Below are 18529 nucleotides of genomic sequence, written 5' to 3'. Positions count from 1 at the left end.
GAACATTGCCGGAGTCTTGTAAAACCGTTAATGTGTTGTCTACGCTGGCTTTGCTGGTGCTCTGCTCTCCAGGAAAGCTTGTTTGGCTTGGCACAGCACTGGTTCTGGCCTAATTCCATGCATCTTTTCATGTGCCTGAGCTAATAAGCCCTCTTGGAACGTGTGCTTCTGGGAAGTGCTATTCACTGACAGGCAACTTGCTTCGACTGAGCTTATTAATTCTGGTTTGTTGCTGTCCATGCTGGCTTCAACTGGCTCTTGGAGATCTGTTTGGTCTTTCTGCCCTCAAGTTCTCCTTGTAAGAGAACTTACTATACAACAGGTAGGATATTTGCACAATGCTGCATCCAACATGATGAGCTTTGTAGAGCTGAACATGAGGTGCAAAGGCAGAGGGTGGTTACTTTGTGGGTAGTCCACTGGGGTCTAGCCTGTATTAACATTACTGATGCCAGGTGAACCTCTGCTAGCCCTCTGTAACACTGGAGTTGGCTTTCCAGTGTCTCTGTGCCGTTATGGATCAGAGCTGGCTAGTGAGCAGTGTAGCAGTATTTACAGGATGTTGTGCCCAAGCTGTTAAACCATGTGTGAATCCAAGCTATCTCTGCATCTGTGGTATGGATAGTAAGTAAGCCAAGTAATCACACTGCTGATGACTGAGATCAAACATAGCCTGTATAAATCCTTATTTTAATTTGAAATTGGATTGGAATGTCTCTTTTCTAGATTGCTGTAGCATACTATTGTAGCATTTGTGTACTGTCTAGTAGCTGATTAAGTAGTTTGATTAATACTTCATCTAGAATGTGATACATTTCCTGCTTTCCTGTGGAAAAAAGAATTGCACATTCTGCATTCTGAGTGCTTATTAATGAGACCTGTGCGTATTCCCAATCCACGTGCTGAACAGACACTGGAGTTGTGAGGAGACCGCACAGTATCAGCGATCTAGTCAGTGTTGTCTGCTGTCCACCAGCTATCGTGTTCTGAGCCTGGCGTTCTTCTTTTCTAGCTACCGCTTCATAAATGAGCTGATCCTTTCTTTGCAGCAGGCCATGTGTGTGATAGGATTGTAGCTGTATGCAGCTGAAGACAGGAGGAGCTATGTACGTTCCTGTATGATCTGCTCGTGATGGGGATTTCAGCCTGATTCTGAAAAAGAAATGAATATGCCACAAATGAGAAGCCTACTCGTGGGGTTTCACATGTGTGTCGTGGAGTATGTCTTTTCAGGACATAGGTGAATTATCTGAGTGAATCTTTTGAAACTCTTTGCTGGAGAATTTCAAACTCGTCTTCAGCAGGGCAGCAGTTATCTTCATTCCTGCAGTATTTAAAAACTGCCAAGAATTACAAGGCTGAGAATAGAGATTGAGTGCTACTAAAATTATTTTAGTTTTCATGTCTTGGTTTAAATCTCTAGTTGGTGCAAGGCTTATATCGGCATGTGTATCCTCTGATTACTTTGGTGCAGACCAGCAGTCTGCAGGCTAGTTCTTACAAGGATGATGACCTGTCCAGTTTATCTGACCTCTTGGATTTTAGCTCTGGCTTCCTTCCAGTTTGCATGGTCTCAGCAACAGGTCTCAGATTCATTTTTTCAGATGTTTTGATTCATACCAGCAAGAATATTTTGGGCAACTGTCCTCTGTTTTTAAAAAAGACATTAATAGCTGTTGTAAAAGAAAAAACCAAACAAAAAACCCCCAAACAAACCAAAACATAAAAAAAACCCCCTGAGTGTTTCAATGAGGAGGAGGAGGATGTGGGGTTTATTTTTATTTTATATTTATTTTTTGTGTGTGCTTTTACGTATTGATACACTTCATTGTGATGCTAGTCTCCAAAAATAGGTGGATTCACTTGCCTACCAAGGCTTTTTAAACTGTGTCTCTTGATTTAAGACAAGTTTCTTTTTCCTCTGTGTGTTTCCAGCATTCACAAAACCTATGAATAAGTTAAATCATACTGGCAAAATAATGTGCTTCTGCTATAAACGATGTTGGCATTAGGAAGGCTTTTTAGTGATTTTAAACCAGAGAAACTTTGCAGTCAGTGTTTTGGAGAGTTGCATCAGTCACTTGCTCTTGAAGTCTTCATGGACAGAAAAGCTATTGGGAGGGTGAAGTCCTTAAGCTGAAAGAGCTGAATGGTCCTAAAATGACCTGTAGCTTGCTGGAAAAATTATCCAGTTTAGTGACAGAGGTGCTGCTGTGTTCCCAAGTGTGAATGTGTAGAGGTGATGCCTGCGAAGAATGAACAATGGTAAATAATAGCAGCTGGTTTCATCTTTCCTGTAGAATTAATGGCACTGAAATGAATCATTATACCTTGTTTACACGTCCATGTTGGTTTTTTGGCTTGGGAGTGGGCATTCCTTTTAATGATTGAGAGGAAGCCAGGTTCAGTGAAATTCAAGTGGAGTATCAGACTGCTTCTAGCAATAATTGTGCTGCTGAATCTCATGCTTGCAGTGTGGGTAGCTGGAAGTGCATGGGGGATATTTTTCCATTTAAATAGTTAATTAAGGATATACCAGAATTCTGGTCTATATGTGAATGCTGTTTTATCTGTTTAATTTTAATGGAAACTCTTTTGGGGCACATTTACACCAAACATACAAAATATTACATATTTTTTTACTGGATTGAACTGTAGTGTGTTTGGACTTACTCAGATTGGTTATACACACACACGCAAAATTTGACTCTTGATTCTGTTCCAGAGATTAACAGGAACATAAGCTGTTACTTCCTAAACATTTTTGTAGGAAATGAATTTTTTTAATTGCTTTATCCAACCTACTAGGTTTTAAGTAAGCTAAGAGGGTAATTTTAAACAATAAAACATGAGACATCTAAAATCTGCATATTGGTTACTGATGATTATTCTGGATTTGCTCTTTAGATTATATTTTTGCTATAGTCAAATTCCCTTAGTCTGCAGCTGTTTTGAAGGTTATGACACTGAGGAGTTTCTGAAGTGTGGCTCTATACTGCCCATGCTGAAGGGAAAAAAGCTGGTTACTCTGCTGGGGAGAGGAGGGGAACTTAGTCTGCAGCTGTTTTGAAGGTTATGACACTGAGGAGTTTCTGAAGTGTGGCTCTATACTGTCCATGCTGAAGGGAAAAAAGAAGCTGGTTACTCTGCTGGGGAGGGGAGGGGAATGAAATGGTTGTCAGCATGGCTTTGTATTACCCCTTCATTGGATTCTTAAGAGACATTGAGGCAGATATCTGCTGCCTTCTAAAGCTTGGACTGGAAGCTTCAGCGTGTGCGTGTATCTGTCCTAGTAGTTTGCAGTCCTTACTACAGAAATTAATCTGCATTTTCCTTTTAATTTTTTTTTTCCCAGTGGATTTATTTATTTTGTATTACACTTTTATCTGAAAAAATGAATTCAATTTATCTTCTTCCCCTTTTGCATACAGCTTGTAACAGAACATGCCTTTGAAATTCCAGACAACATTAGGCCTGGGCACCTCATAAAAGAGCTCTCAAAAGTGATTCGTTCTGTAGAGGTAAGAACAGAGGCAACCTACGTCAGCCTGCAGGAAAAAAAAAATCTTTGAATCGGGAAATGCCACAGTAGTTATGCTTCTGATTGACTGTAATCACCTTCTAATGTATGTAACGTTCATTTAATAATGGAAGATCAAGAGGAAAACTGTTGGAGATACTAAGCTGTCTGTATTTCAGATAAAGAAAATGCATAGCAAGGGTGATTTCTGTATTAAAAACAGTATTTTAATGATGAACTTATTATTTGTTGGTCAGTACTTCTAAAAGGTTCTCACTTAGACCTAGTTGAAATAATTATTGTGAATATGTTGTTCAAGAGTTTAATTTGCAATTCTGTGCATATTCCACTCTCCTACCCTCTTGTTAGTTCTGTTCCAGTTGTCATCTCTTTTGCTCTTTTTCTTATGTTTTGCCCTATTTGTTATGTAGTCAGTGTTTTGTGGGTTTTTTTAAAATGTCTTTTGTCCCCTCCTATACTAGTGCTTTGATACTCTGTTCCTTAATGAATATTGATTCTTGAAAAATGCTCACATTTGCATGTGGAGAGAACAGTTCTCAGAACTGGAGACAAATGAGACTTGTGGGGTACAGTATGTGTCTAACCCATGCTCCCTTCATGAATAAAACCTTATGTTTTGGTGGGAACTTTTGGTGTTAAGCATTACTAGCATAGGAGAGTTTTTAAAAGCCCTAAATGGGGGAGAGATGCAGTAGACCTAAGCTTGTACATCAAATCAATAGGAGATATGTAGTATTTCTCTAAAAGGTCTAACAATTTTATTTGCCATTTACATTTAATTAGATGAATGGGAAGCAGCACTTAAATATGTGGATTTATTCCTTTAAGACTATTCTAAAATATGTTTTTTTTAATTAAAGGAGGAAAACAGCAAACTAGTTAAAACTCAGGGAATTCTTGGTGTGTGTCCAACTTCGCGGTCTTCACATGAAACAGCTTCCCCTCACCACTCCAGAAGAAGGGTGAGGAAACTGCGAGACCATGCTACCAAAACTCCTTCTAATCTGGACATCCTGGAACTCCACACCAGGGAGGTACTGAAAAGACTGGAGATGTCACCATGGGAGGAGGCAAGTATTGTTGTGTGCAAGATAAAACCAGAGTAAATTTCTAATCTCTGTGGAAAGGCAAAAGCTTTTAACATGCTTAAGAATACAGTCTACTGATCTTTGTCTGAGATACGGTTAGATTAGTTTTCAGTTTCTTTCATTTGAGTCTTTCTGATAAGAATTTCTCTCTTCCTTGATATTTTTTTTTGTGGAGGTTCCTTCAGCCTTCTGGTTCAGAAGGTGCCCGAAATTTGCTACCAACTTCCAAGTGTAGTTTTTGAATTAGGGCTGCTGTAGCTATCAAGTGGTACTTTGAGTCAGTTCTGTGAAGAAGAGGGAGCTTGCACAGCCTTGATTTGGTGGGGCTCTGAGCCAGACTGCTTCTCAGTGTGTTTTTTAGATAGCTGTTTCTTATAGTTTGCTTACTGTGATTTGATTAGCTTTGTTTCTGGGTCATGCTCCGATTTCCTGTATGGCACTCCCTCCCTGCCAGTAAGCCTACGGCTGCCGTTGGTCTCCCGTGCGGGGCCGTGGGCGGTGTGGTCATACTGCAGAGGCATCATGGAGTGCATGGGTAAAATGTAGCCTCTTGGAAAATTCTTTTTTTTAGGTTTGATGATCTTTTTTCAAAAAACAGCATCAGAAATGGGAGAGAGAGAATGGAAATAAGTCACTTTCTGAAAGGAAATAAGTCACTTCCTGAGAATAAGAAATGCTGACAAACTTAGCTGGGACTGATGAACTGTCATAGTGGAGAAATACAAATTTGCGTCCTTATATGGATCTTCGTAAGGTGTGAACAAGACATTCATTTAGCCCCTGAAGACAAGAAGGTCAACTTAAAATTTACCACAAGTAGTTAATCTGTGCAGTTCACTGCTACAAACAGGTTTTAAAATAAAATGTTCGGGAGTATTAGGCCTTGTCATTTAATGTAAAAATATATTGGTCACTCTCAGTAGTGACTTTTTAAAAAAAAAAATACAAACTCAGCTAACCAACCAACCAACAAAAAAAGCCAACCCCAAAAAAACCCCAGCAAACAAACAAAGAAACAAACCCAACAAAAACCAAAACTATTTTACACATTCCTGGGTTGGCACATAAGTGTGTCTGTTGCTTCAGAGTATACGTCAGATGTGGATCGCTTTGAGCTAAGAAAGTCTGCTTATGGCAGGTTACTTTACACTGTTGATGTTCTGCTGTCCTCTAAATCAGTTCTGGGGTACTAATTCCAAGGATCAGATACCCAGTTCGGGAGTTGCCTTATCAGTTCCGAGCCCAGCTTTTGGCTTCGCTGTCTCTAGTGGTGGTTCTTTGTTTGGAATGCAGTGATAATTCTCCAAAGGAAACATAAAAGGAATATTGTAGTGAAGAAGTTTCACATGCTTCAGGAGAGTGTAGATGGTTCAAGAAAGGAAAAGATGCAGTCTGCTGTTTTTTACATCCGAACATCTTTTGTCTGAGCTTTCTTCAGTTGGTTCTCAGGAAGGTAACCTTCCTGGTGCTGAAGTTTTAAGCTTTTGTGGAGAGCAGAAAAAACAATGGAATTTGTAGGAATGAATTATAAGCAACATTGCTTTTATTTCTTTAGGACACTGCAAGCTCGAAACTGAACGGGAGATTTAACAAGCCCTTTCAGCCGTCTTCTACAGTACCTGAATGGCGAACAAAAGACAACGACCTTCGCCTTCTGCTGTCAAATGGAAGAATAATTAGGTACAAAGGGTTGATCGTGGATCATTTCTCCCTAGTCACTACGGGCTGGAGCATGCTAATCGTTAATAACATTTGTCTGTTTGTGGGAGCTCCAAGTTCCTTTTTACCAGTAGGATTCAGGTCAGAAATATAGAAAGAGCGTGTTGTGGGTTGTGTCTGCTGTCCCCTAGTGGAGCCACGGTCATGGAGTGAGGAGGTGTTTTGCACATTTTGTACAGCGTTTCATTCATTTGCTCGGTTGGGTTTGTACTGAACGGAATGCTTCAAAGTAGAAATGGTTGTTTTGTATCCATCTATTAGTGATTCTCGTTAAAAATATTCTGGTGTAAAACTTGGCGTCTTTATGGAAATGACAGGGGAGTAAGACGGGAATACATACAACTTGGAATGAAGAGATGAGCATAAGAGGATGTTGCTGTTGTATTTTGAGAGCACGTTGTCAATAATGAAAGGAAAACAGGTTTGCTTCAGGTTTGTAAGAATAACATGATTCTTTTTTTCTTGTGAGACAGAGATGATAGACGCCCGTTTACAGATCGAAGTCTTTACACAGCAGATAGTGAAGATGAAGATGACAGGGCAAGGTCAAAAAAGATGACTGTTAAGGTAGAAAACCAGCCCTCAGGATTTGAAGAAGGGAATGCAGATGCCCAGAAACCACTGAACAGTAAGTTTGTCCTATCAGTTGAACATTTTAATCATCGTGAAGAGGGTCTGACTGAAATGTTAGCAAAGTATAAAGGACATAATCTCATAGATCAGAGAAGTGATATTAGAAGTTACAACAAAACATTTGTCAAATATTATCGGTCTACCGAAGAAGCTAACAGGATAGAGTTGAAAAGTAAAACTCACCTTTTTATGCTAGTGCCATCTTGAATGCCATGTGCAGCATTTTTCAGAGTAGAGGATTAATTGGTGTATTTGTTCTTTTTGGTCATCATATAAGAATGCTGACTACTACTTCTTTTTTTTTTTTTTTTTTTTTACCAAAACATACTTCAGTGTGAAAAGTTCATCACATCAAGCATAATTTAGCATTAACAACGTCTTATACTTTCAGCCTTGGCAGTGATCTGCAAGGCTGGGGAGAATTGAGATTATCTCTAAAACACTTTAACCCCACTTTCAGTGCTTTAAACCATCCTTCACTAGGAGTTAATCTTTTTTTGGTCTTTCTGTAGCCTTAAACCTTCCTGCCAAGTGCTGGTCACATGGTGTATTAGTAAGGTATCAATACTGAACGCCTGTTTTCAGTGCCTATTTTTTAATAGCACTTTCTGTGTGCAAGGACAGATTGGTGCTTGACATAGCTGTTGAGCTCTCTGTTTAGTTATAAAAGTCACATCCTTTCACAGTAGAGCTTACAAGGGGTCGGAGGGTGTGTATTAGGAAACTGAGGTCAATGCTTAGAAGATAACAAGACTCCTCTAGAGACATACAGTTCCCTTTGCTTCCTGCAAAACAATCCATAACAACATTTGAGTCTATTGTCAGTCTGGGTAAAATATCTAATTATTTTCATTAACAAAGCAATTTCTAATCCCTGTTGACTGTGCTTCCAAAGGTCACAGAGGACAGTATTACAAAAACTGCACAGGAAAGAGGTCCCTCTTGGGTACTCATGAACCAACCAGGCAAACGGCTTGTGAAGGCTTAGGCATTTGTGGTGGATTTCCACTTTCAAAATTAAGCTAAGGAAATTAAACTAAGTTTTTACACTTGAATCAAAGATCACATAATACAGAGCAATGGTAGATTTTCTTCAGAATTGTTACTTTTATTTGATACGGAATGAATATGGCAGTATGTATCTAATTGTAAGAATGAGAAGTGAATGTTGAGGTTGTTTTTTCCAGAAATTTAGTACTTGGGACTATTGCTAATAGTTTTGATTGAATAGTGAGAGTCTTCAAACTTCCCTATGAAAGATCACCTACATTTGATTATTTTGCCTAACTGAAGGGAGAGAGAGGGAGAGAAGAGCAATACTCCACTGCAGAAAACTCCATAAAAGGAACTACCTGTTTCTGTAACAGCTGCCACCTTCCATTATTCTTACTGGGATTTAGGCCAAGGGGCAATGTCCACAGAGAGGGATCTTTAAACAGATCATGGTGTATATAACATAGGTGTCATGCCAGGTTCCTGGTTCTAAATGGTGACAGTGTGTTATTGGAGAGACAGAGATCAAGTGCTGTGCTTAACAGAGCAAGATACTTTTTGTGGATGAAGAGAAGGTGACTTAAGATACCCTTCTGAATTCACAGCAGCGGAGCCTGATCTTGCAGATAATGACTGCTTTCATTCACCCAATTTCTGGAGGTTTTCTCCCAGTCTCTGGAAGCATGCAGAGCCATAACTTTATTTGGGGGTAGAGTAGTTAATTTTTAAAGTAACAGTAGTAATTACCAAGGTAATTCACAAAAATAACAAATGAAGAAAAAAAAGCAAACCACAACTTGTATACTTAGATTGAATGTTTTAAAGCTCAGATACAGATGGCGTTCATGGATGAAGAGATGAGGGGTCATAATAGTGCGTGATGTGGTGTTGCGAAGATCAGGAAATGTCTGAAACCTGTGCGTGAAAGAGAAGAGGGAGAAAAGTACAGTGGTCTTTTGCAGGGGAATGTAGAAAGTAGTTGGCGGTGTGGGGGGGTTGTGTGTGAGGCATGGAGTGGTGGTGGTGACACAACTGGGATTTTTAAAAAAAAAAAAAAAACACCAAAACTTGTTTTTAAGTGGAGTATAAAGGAATGCAGCCTCCCTGGCTTTTTGAACAATATAATGCAGAAGGAAGGAAAATTGGGGAGTTATTCTGCCTGCTTTGCACAGAACTTGCATAATAAAGAAGCGGTAAAAATGGACAGTGATTTGGCTGCCTGTAGGAATATTGGCATAGCCAAACTGGATCAGACCTGAAGCTCCTACAGGGTGTTATGTCATATATGCTAGTACCCAGCCCCAGATGAGCCAGGAACATCTCAATAATTTTAGGTGGCTTTAGCTATTCAGTCTAGATCATATTGCCAGACAGTAGGCAGATAACAGATATTTTGCCCTTCTTGGTAGGGTATCATCAGTTAACCTCTATGAGAAGTCAAGAGGGCTTCTGAAGGATGATACTGTGTTTAGGATTGCTGTTATAAATCTTAGTATTATCTGTATATAGCTAATTATGTACATGTCCAGGGTTTTTTTCTGTCTTGCTGAATCATTTGCCTTCTTACATGAAGGCTCATATCTCTTCTTAATAGTATTGTCATTGTAATAGTCAGGCTGTTACACTTTCTTAAGACAGACAGAAGTTCTTGAGGAGCCTTCATGGAGTTTGTGTATTTTTAAATTGTTGTTCATTATTTACACATTAATTTTTTGCCTAAGATCCGAAGCTCCACATAGGAGTATATTTAAATATCCTTAATTGGTCTTGCCCCTTCCTTTAAATTGTCCCTAAGTTTGAGCAGTGTTTTTTCTTTGAACAAGGCGGTAGTCCAAAGGAAAATTAATTTGAGATCTGTAACGGTACTGTTTGCTGTACCATGTGTGCTGTTGCTTGTCTGGGAAACCTGTTTGCCTTTTTGAATTATCAGAAATCCCTTGGGTGTTTCTGAGCTACAGTAATTTAGAACACTCGTTTTATTGTCATATGTAGAACATTATTTAGCTTAACTACATATGCAGTGTTGTTGCTCATTTACTGTGCTTGGGCTTTCCTCAAGTTCTTTCTAATACTATCTTAACTTTAATTAGTCTTTTCTAGATTTTGGTCCCAGCTGTTCATTTGATTGACTTTCTGATAACCTGTCTCATTCTTACCTTTCTTCTGGCTTTAAAATAATTTCCACTTATGTAGTGTTTAGAAATTAAGAATATCCCTTGAAATATACTTGACACCTATTTGTGAGCTTTGCCACAGTCTACAATAGGAACAAAATCCTACTAGAATTGCAGTGTATATAGGGTTACAAATATGTCTTTGATGCTTCCAAAATTAATAAGTTAATGAAGATGTGTTCTGTGTATGTAGTTTCATATAAAACTCTGCTGAAAGCAAACGAGCACAGATCAGAAATTAGCTTTGGAATGAAGACAAGCAAAGTTAAAATGTTGCTTTGCTTTCAGCATGGTTTTACATGAATCTAAAAGTACTTGAAAACTTAAAGTTGGGTTGCTTTCTTCATCCATTCCTTGACACACATTCATAATTTTTATTTGTTTGCTTTATTTGGTTTTTCTCCAAAACACACTTGCTGGTTAAACTGCATATTGTAGTCATTCACAGATTTTTACTTATCCAGGATTTCTGCCAGCAGCCTTGACACAGGTATACCGCCCACTGACCTTGAGCCTTGGATTCCAAACCCTTATAAATGTGTTCCTTGCTCGTGGTTGTTTGTGACATAGGCTGTCTTCTGAGTACATGCTTCTAAGAGCTGCTCAGCTACTTCACGTTTGAGTTCTTTCAGCACTTAAAGTAAACCATGTGGACAAGGTGGCTGGTTTGATTGATTGTTTTGTGGTTTTGATGTCTACACCTCATTCTCTGATTAGTACTTTATCTTACTGCTAGCCAAAAACATGTCTCAGGTTGGTATTTCTTCTTTTTCAGGTCTTTCTGTGATGAAAACTAATGCAAATGTATTGTGTGTCATCACAGTAATATTTTAATCTTCTTTAACAGTTCTGCATTTTAACCCCTGATTGGAAGCTCTGTAGTAGCACAAAACAGGCAGAATATGCCAGTAAATTGTGATGTAAAAGTAAAATTGCAAGTAATGCCATGATTTTTTTTAACCTTTAAATCGCTTAACCTCTGACTTCCATGTTTAATGTTTCTGTATAACTGCTTTTATTTTTAAACAAGGAAATTTCAGTTTCAAAGAGTTTAAGACAAAGCACCGTTGAAAATTGCTTTGAAATAACTTTGAGAGCCACTTCTCTGACTCTGTCCTATATACAGAAGTAGAAATTGCCCAAGGTGCCATCCCTGGAGTATGTGCTCTATGGGAGAGAAAAATATATGTTCCTGCATACATATGCTCCTGCTCACTGCTCTGTCCAGTGAGCTGTTTGAGGCATCTCTTGGCCAACAGTAGGCAACTCCCTAGGGCTTTAGGCAAACTCGACCTGCGAACCAGGTCAGTGTACGGATGTGCCTTTGTTTACAGACTGTTAAAAACTATGTATGTTTCTTGTTCTTTGCTTCCAAAATGATTGTTAAGTATTATGTGTAATAAATGTTGGGTCTTAAATCTTAATTTTTCTCTCCACAGTGTTCTTTGAAAGTGTGAAATCAGAACTCAGGAAAGGATCCTCAGAGTACTCTGATATTTCCGATTCAGAAGAATCTGAGCCTGATTGCACTACACAGGTATAGTGAGGAAAGGTCACAAAAGCTAACAAAGCAATTAAGCATAACTACTCTCTCACTTCAAATTTATCTGGTCAAAGTTTGTGTTAAAAGAGTAACAACAAAGTATGTAATTCTTGTTCAAGATAATATCTCAAACTTATGGGTCTACCTCATTCTTAATTTATTCTAGCTTTGGGAGAAATGTCAAGATATGCTATTTTGAGCCAACTTCTATGATCATCTTTGTCACTAATGTGGGGCTGGCAGTGGATGAGCTGTGGTCTGGAACATGCAAAGTCTGGGAGAAGTTAGATCCCAGACTGCATTGTCAGAAACTTTGGCTCAGCTTCCTTTTGTCAGGTTGCTACACCTTTGAGAGGCTTCTGCCCACACGAACTGTAGTCTCAGCAGGAGCTGAAAAGCCCTTTCATTCATGAAATGGAGCTGTGCCATTGTAAGAGAGGCAACAGCTGCTGTGTGTCTGTTCCTGCTGTGTTCTGGATTTACTTGAGAGCTTCTGTCGCTCGTAAGAGAGATGCTGTTGCTGAAAGTTATTTTTTGTGAGAGCAGGAACCAGGAATGGTTACTTGGGGTGGGTTGTGTCCCATTTTATGTAACAGGTATCAGTTCTGGCTGCTGCTTGGAAAAATACTTCCATATTTTTTCCTCTACTTTGAATATAAAAGATAAAAATAATCAATGCTTTCTTTAAAGAGAATACAATGATTTGTGCATGACTTAATGTGTGTAGGGTTTTCTGTTAGAAAATGGATTTTGGAAGTGCTTTCTGTGTTGCTGGAGCATATACTCAGCAGCGTTACAAAATTTGGATGTACAGCAACTCAGTTGCTGCGTTCAAATTAACTGCATTCCGCATACTAAATATATATAAAAGTTGGACCTGGAAGTGTTTTTGTTTTTTACTTAGCATAAATTAAGGTAGCATCTCTATTTGGGACACATGGTGACCATTCTGCATACTGTTTCCTCTTGTTTCAGCAGAAGGATTCCTCCACAGAGGAGTCGGAAAGCTCAGGTGATGAAGAGAAACAGGAAGTAACATCAAATTTCAAAGAGGAATCTAAGGTCACAAGAGACCTTTGTCAAAATACCCAGAAGCCATCCAGAAATGAAACTCCCAGTAAAAAGTAAGCACATCGTGGGCATTTGTTTATAAACTGTTAGACTGTTTTGCACATGTTTGTAATTCTGCTTTATACCAGTGTAAAAATAATTCCTTCCAAGAAATGTAGGGTTCTGTTTTGAACTGCTTAATACTCCTTTTTTTTTTTTTTTTTTTTTCCCCTAGGGAATGTCCTACCTCGACAAGTACTGAAGAAGAAGCTATTCAGGGCATGCTTTCTATGGCAGGATTGCACTATACGACATGTTTACCAGGTCATACTCAAAGCACAGACTGCACAGGTAAAAGAACCTCTCTTCAGGAACACAGAAGCTACCCCAAGAGTCGGCATAAAGACAGACAGCCATCTCAGAGCCACAGAACTGTAGAATGTGGTAGGTATCTGAACTAATTACACTGCTGCTCTCTGCTCTTGGACAAACTGCTCAGAACAAGCACTTGAAGTTACAACTTGACTACAGATCTAAAAAATTTAAGTAAATCAGACCAACATATAAGAAGTTGGGTTCTTTGGTTGTGCTGTTTTTCTGTAAAAAGTAAATGTTACTTCTGAAAGTTAGGACAAACTGAGTTCAGAGGTTATCAGAATACATCTTCTAAATATTGCCATCTAAAAGCTTTGTGGCATCCTTAGAGTGGCACAGTTTTAATGCTAGATTGAAAGTGAAAAATCTCCTTCAGAAAAGATGGACAGAACCTTCATGGTTGCAGCTTTCATGGCATGTGCATTACTTAGATATCCACAGGAATCTGCTTGGGGATTTTTCATGTGTCTTTGGAAGACATATTTGGCTTTACTCCTGAAATTCTGCTGTGAAGGCAGTGCTTTAGAGGGGATTGTAATCTTGAAGAGGATAATTCAGAGGTACTTTTTTTTTTTTTTTTGTCAGTGACATTTTTATGTCTGTGGAGAACAGACATCTGTTCCATGCATTTTGGGAATGACAGACAGCAGAACAAGTAACACTAATCCGTTCAAAGAAATCAAAATCGCTTCTTGGAATAGAGAGAGAGGAGTCATTAGATTCGAAAATTCTTTGCTTGAGAAGGAGATGGAAGAGGCTTATAGTTTGATGTGAAACAAATGAGCCCCACCGACAAGTAGGGTGCTGATTCAAAGAACGGTGTTTTTTGTTTACAGGGATAACAGGAAAGCCTAATGTGATATCATGGACTGTGTTTTGGTAACTGAAGGAGTATGTCCTTAAACCCACCAACCAACCGAGTAGATAAATAAAACCAGCAACAACAGCAGACCTCTAACCAGCAAACCACAGGGACACACACAGTGCATTTTCGTAACTTTATGAAAAACGTAACATCCAGGTTTCTAAGTTGTGGTGGGTTGACCCAGGCCAGCAGCTAAGCACCCACACAGCCACTTGCTCTCTCCCCCTGCCCTGTGGGAGAGGGCTGAGAATAGAAAGAGCAAAAGTGAGAAGATTCATGGGTTGGCTTAAGTTTAGCACATGAAAGGAAAAGGGAAACAAACAAATGTTGCAGAGGCAGTCACCACCTTCCGCAAGCACACTAATGCCCAGCCAGTCTCCGAGCAATGACTGCCTTTCTCCCAGGCTCTTCCTGTACCCCAGTTTTTATTGCCAAGCACAATGTTACATGGTATGACATATCCCTTTGTCCCCGCCAGGTCAGCTGTCCTGGCTGTGTCCCCTCCCAGTCTCTTGCCTACTCTTAGCCTGCTTACTGCAGGGGGCAGAGTGGGAAAAGGGAAACCTGTGACACTGTGCAAGCACTGTTCAGCAATAGCCCGAACTTTGGTGTGTTATCAACGCTGGCTTTAGCCACAAATCAAAAATACACCACCACATGGACTCTTAGGAAATAATTTCTGTTCTGGCCAGAGCCAGTACACCTATCCAACTTCATGGGTGAAGAAGAGCAAACTGTGCTGCTTGGCCAGCAGGTTTTGAAAAACCTTTTGGTCTCCCCAAATTCAAATTGAATTGGTGTCTTGGGATACCCTTAATTTAACAAGTCAGCTGTATTGTAAATGCATTTTCAATGTGGACACGTTTCCTATAGGCCTGTCAGCGTAGATCTTCCCTATGTTGGGCCTGGATAGCACATCAGTGCTTAGGAACAATACAGTCCATAATATCTGAAAATTACAATGTCCAGTTATGTTTGAACTCCTCATGATACAAAGCTATGGTAGAAAAGTGAAAACTGTAGCCTAACAAAGTAAGCTGTGTTCACCATCAGTACTCTCAAATTTGAATAATTACATTTGTCTGACCTTCTTACTCTGGTGTATGGATCTTTAATTAGGTGTATTTATACTGTGAGATTGTTTTCCCAAGTTAGTGTGTAGAACGGAGCAGTTTTGACAACTTTTATTTTGTGTTTAAGAAATGTTTTCCATTGTATTTTCCTTTCTTTGTTGTTTTAATTTAAAAGTTACTCAAATGTATAATTACCTTTGTATTCCTAGTTACTGATTTTAAAATTTAAGCTTGTTGAACTTCTCTTTAGGTAGGTCTGTGAAGGAGGAGGAAAGAGACTTGGGGACTTCAGCATGGTCGAGACACCTGAGTGAAGCTTCAAGGATTACCCCTCAGGTAAAGCCAAGTGTTTTGAACACATTTTTATGGGAAAAACAGGTCATGAAGGTATAAATACAGAAAGCGTGACGGACAGGTCTTTCCACACTGCATATCTGATAATAGAGAATTCTGGTGCTGGTAACAGATTATTATATTTCTGTCATGCCTTTTTTCATAGTTGCTGGTTTTTTTTCCTTTCAGACTCCCTGCTGTCATAGTGGCTAGTGCTCAGGGTGCAGTATCTTGAAAAATAAAAAAATAGTTTGTATAAAAAGTGTGGCTTTACCTTCAGTCTAACTGGGGAAGCACTGCGTTGTTTATGCGTTGTTGTTCCCAACCAGAGCATCAGAACAAGTGGAACCTGTTCATGGTATTTATAGTAAAGATACTTGCTTAGGAAAGTGGTACTACCCAACTGATACAACCTTTCAACAGCCAGCAGGTAGGAATATTCTTGCTTTCTGATGTCCAGGTGGAATTCAGCAAGGAATATATAAATGAAAGGTTGTGTGTCTTAACTCTGAGCTCCCTTAGTATTTCTAAACTTGTCTACATTAGATGTGTTAGAACAATTAAATAAAACAATTAAAGTTGCAAAAGAACAATGCTATTCAATAGGTGTATTTTAACTGCACGCTTTGTAGTTTTGGGTTTTCTTTTTTAAAGAATATCTAACTACATGATGCTCCTTAGAGTTTGTCATTCCCAATTTAGCGTTCGTTCTCTCATCACCTTAATACTGAAAACAAATTGCCTGTTTAAGTGGCCAATGGTTATGCTATGAGTTGCCCCAGTGGCCAGTTTAATCAAGAGCAGTTGCATTTGCTTTGATCACTGCAAAGTAAACCCAAAAGTTAGAGAAATTGAGTACACTAGTATGTGTAATTGATCTGTAGCATTGCCTCTACGTGCATGTGAAAAAGCTTGCACAGAGGTGCTATATTGTATCTTACTTTTACAAGGTATTTATACTAAAAGAAATGATGGAATCGTAAAGTGGTCAGACACTGGTGGAACTGAAATATCTTTTGCTAAGATACAGTAGTATAAATAGTAAAACAGGAGTGAACTTGTAGCCAGAAGGTATTAATTTCCTTTTTTTTTTTCTTTCCATACTAGGATACAAGTAAAACTCAAAAATATGTCAAGAAAGAGAGCGCGTCAGAAGTCAGTCATAAGGTTCAGGAAAACAGAAGTGTAGTCCACAGCAACGGCTTGAGTTTTCAGCATGGCAAGTGTACACGAGACTCCAGCCTAATCCAAGGAGAATGTCGGCTGAGTGATGGCAGCCTTAGCCCTGACAGGCCGTATGGTGAAACATCCCTGTCTCTACCACTTCATCCAACAAAGAGGCCAGCATCAAATCCACCCCCTATCAGCAACCAGGCGACAAAAGGTAACGGTCAGCTGTGTTGCCCTTTTCCGGGGGGGGGGACAGGGTGTGTGCCTGAGTATGTGAAGACTAGGAAAAGGGGCTGGTAGGCATCAGAAAGCTCTTATATGCAGGAACTGAAAAAAGGACAGACTTAGAGCTTGAGGAAAAATAGAAAATGGGCATCTTGTGAACGCTTAAATTCTGGCACAGAATGTGTGGAGGCAGAGATCTGAGCGGGTGTGTGGCAGATGAAACTTCCGTAGGTACCATTGCACCTCTGTATGTTACGCATTTAGGACGGGGAACAGACCACAGCTATACTCTGAAACCCTGGCCTGAATCAGGAGTGTTTATGGAAGTGAAGGTTGAAAAGCTGTGACGCTTCAAAAAATAGTCTGGTGATCGTAATATTTAGTGTTTACTCTCTCTTTTATTTTCTACCTTTTACTCAAGGGAATAACTCAGTTGAGCAAAATTCAGGAAGCTCAGTTTATGTTCTCCCCTGCCACAGCCACTGCCCTTCCCTAGGCTGGAAATGTTTGTAAATAACATAATCACTCTGTTTTTGATAATGCTAACCAGAGTTCAGGGAAAACAATTCCTGTTTTTTACAGTTCTGATTCCATTTGTTTGCCCCCAAACAGACAAACAAAGAGCTTTTTTTAAAGTTTATTCATTATTTTTTTTCCCCTTGCAGCTGATTCAGGTGAAAAATTTGCCTGCTTCAGCCAGAAAGCTTGGTTTCATCTTTGTCCTGCGATGATAAAAATCGGTTCCGAAATTCCTGATTGAAGTACTTGATTTCCTTTTTCAGGCAAGCGTCCAAAGAAAGGAATGGCAACAGCTAAACAGCGCCTTGGGAAGATCTTGAAGCTGAACCGGAATGGCCATGCTCGCTTCTTCGTTTAATGTAGCTGCTACTTCTACTACTGCTGTCTTTCCTACACAGACCAGTATTGAGGTCAACAGAGCCTGGAGCTGCTGTTATTCCTCTGCTTGAAGCAGACATGCATGTACCGTATAAAACACTGCCTGATGAACAAAATTGAGAAAAAAAAAAAAAAACCACAAACCCAACCCAATGCTGCATTTTCACTGTGCCACACCTGCTCAGCAATAACCATATGGGAATAGGGAAATCTTCAGAGAGACATGGACTGTGGGAAATAGTCTCTCATCAGGGCTTGAATATCATTTGTTGCTGGTAGTTTCTGACCTAATTAATGAGGGGAAGAAAATGAAGGTGGTTTATCAATAATTTATTTCTGATAGATTTTGACAACTTTTAAATTCATTTAAAAAAACTATTTATTTGGAAGACTTTTTTGTGTGGGTTATTAATTTAGATTTAAGAATGTGAAAGTTTTTAATTGTTTTGATAATGTATGTTTGGTGCAGTGGAGAGCCACATTAATTGTGATTAGTCTGGACTCCTAAATTTGATATTCAGGTTATAGTCTTAAATAGGGGTGAGATGCATTATTAATTATTTTTTAAATTAAGGCATATGGAATCTTATTTTTTTTTCCTGCTTTTTGTAAGCTATTGGCTGGGCTTCTGTTGACTTGCAAGTTGCATATTCTCTGCCAGCTTGATTATTTTTTGATCTGTCCTCTTTTATACAGACTTATTTATTTGATGGACTAGAAGAGACTCCTAAAGACAGAAGAATCTTCTTACGTCGGTCCAGTAGCTAACTTGTTTTAAACTGCACCCTTTCCTCCAAATTGAAGTGGGTCCTTTTCCTCCTGATGATCTGTCTATGATGGTTTTCTCCTG

At 39.2% G+C, this 18529-nt stretch overlaps 1 protein-coding gene across 1 annotated transcript in view; it reads left to right on the top strand.

Moving 5' to 3' along the window:
• KDM7A (lysine (K)-specific demethylase 7A) overlaps positions 1-18051 on the top strand; it is a gene marked incomplete at its 5' end in the record, with an annotated part of 37108 nt that extends 19057 nt beyond the window's left edge. Inside the window, 10 exons of the mRNA XM_010161830.1 lie at positions 3432-3521; positions 4402-4611; positions 6185-6309; positions 6822-6976; positions 11588-11685; positions 12667-12815; positions 12977-13185; positions 15305-15390; positions 16495-16771; positions 17565-18051. Of these exons, the coding sequence (XP_010160132.1) occupies positions 3432-3521; positions 4402-4611; positions 6185-6309; positions 6822-6976; positions 11588-11685; positions 12667-12815; positions 12977-13185; positions 15305-15390; positions 16495-16771; positions 17565-17659 (1494 nt within the window). The remainder of the gene's footprint in view (positions 1-3431; positions 3522-4401; positions 4612-6184; positions 6310-6821; positions 6977-11587; positions 11686-12666; positions 12816-12976; positions 13186-15304; positions 15391-16494; positions 16772-17564) is intronic.
• Between the last annotated feature and the right edge of the window lie 478 nt (positions 18052-18529).

Source organism: Eurypyga helias, unplaced genomic scaffold (genome assembly GCF_000690775.1).
Source record: "Eurypyga helias isolate BGI_N326 unplaced genomic scaffold, ASM69077v1 scaffold182, whole genome shotgun sequence".
Lineage (NCBI taxonomy): Eukaryota > Metazoa > Chordata > Aves > Eurypygiformes > Eurypygidae > Eurypyga > Eurypyga helias.
The sequence above is the reverse complement of the archived record's forward strand: the minus strand, read 5'-3'. Positions and strand labels throughout refer to the sequence as shown.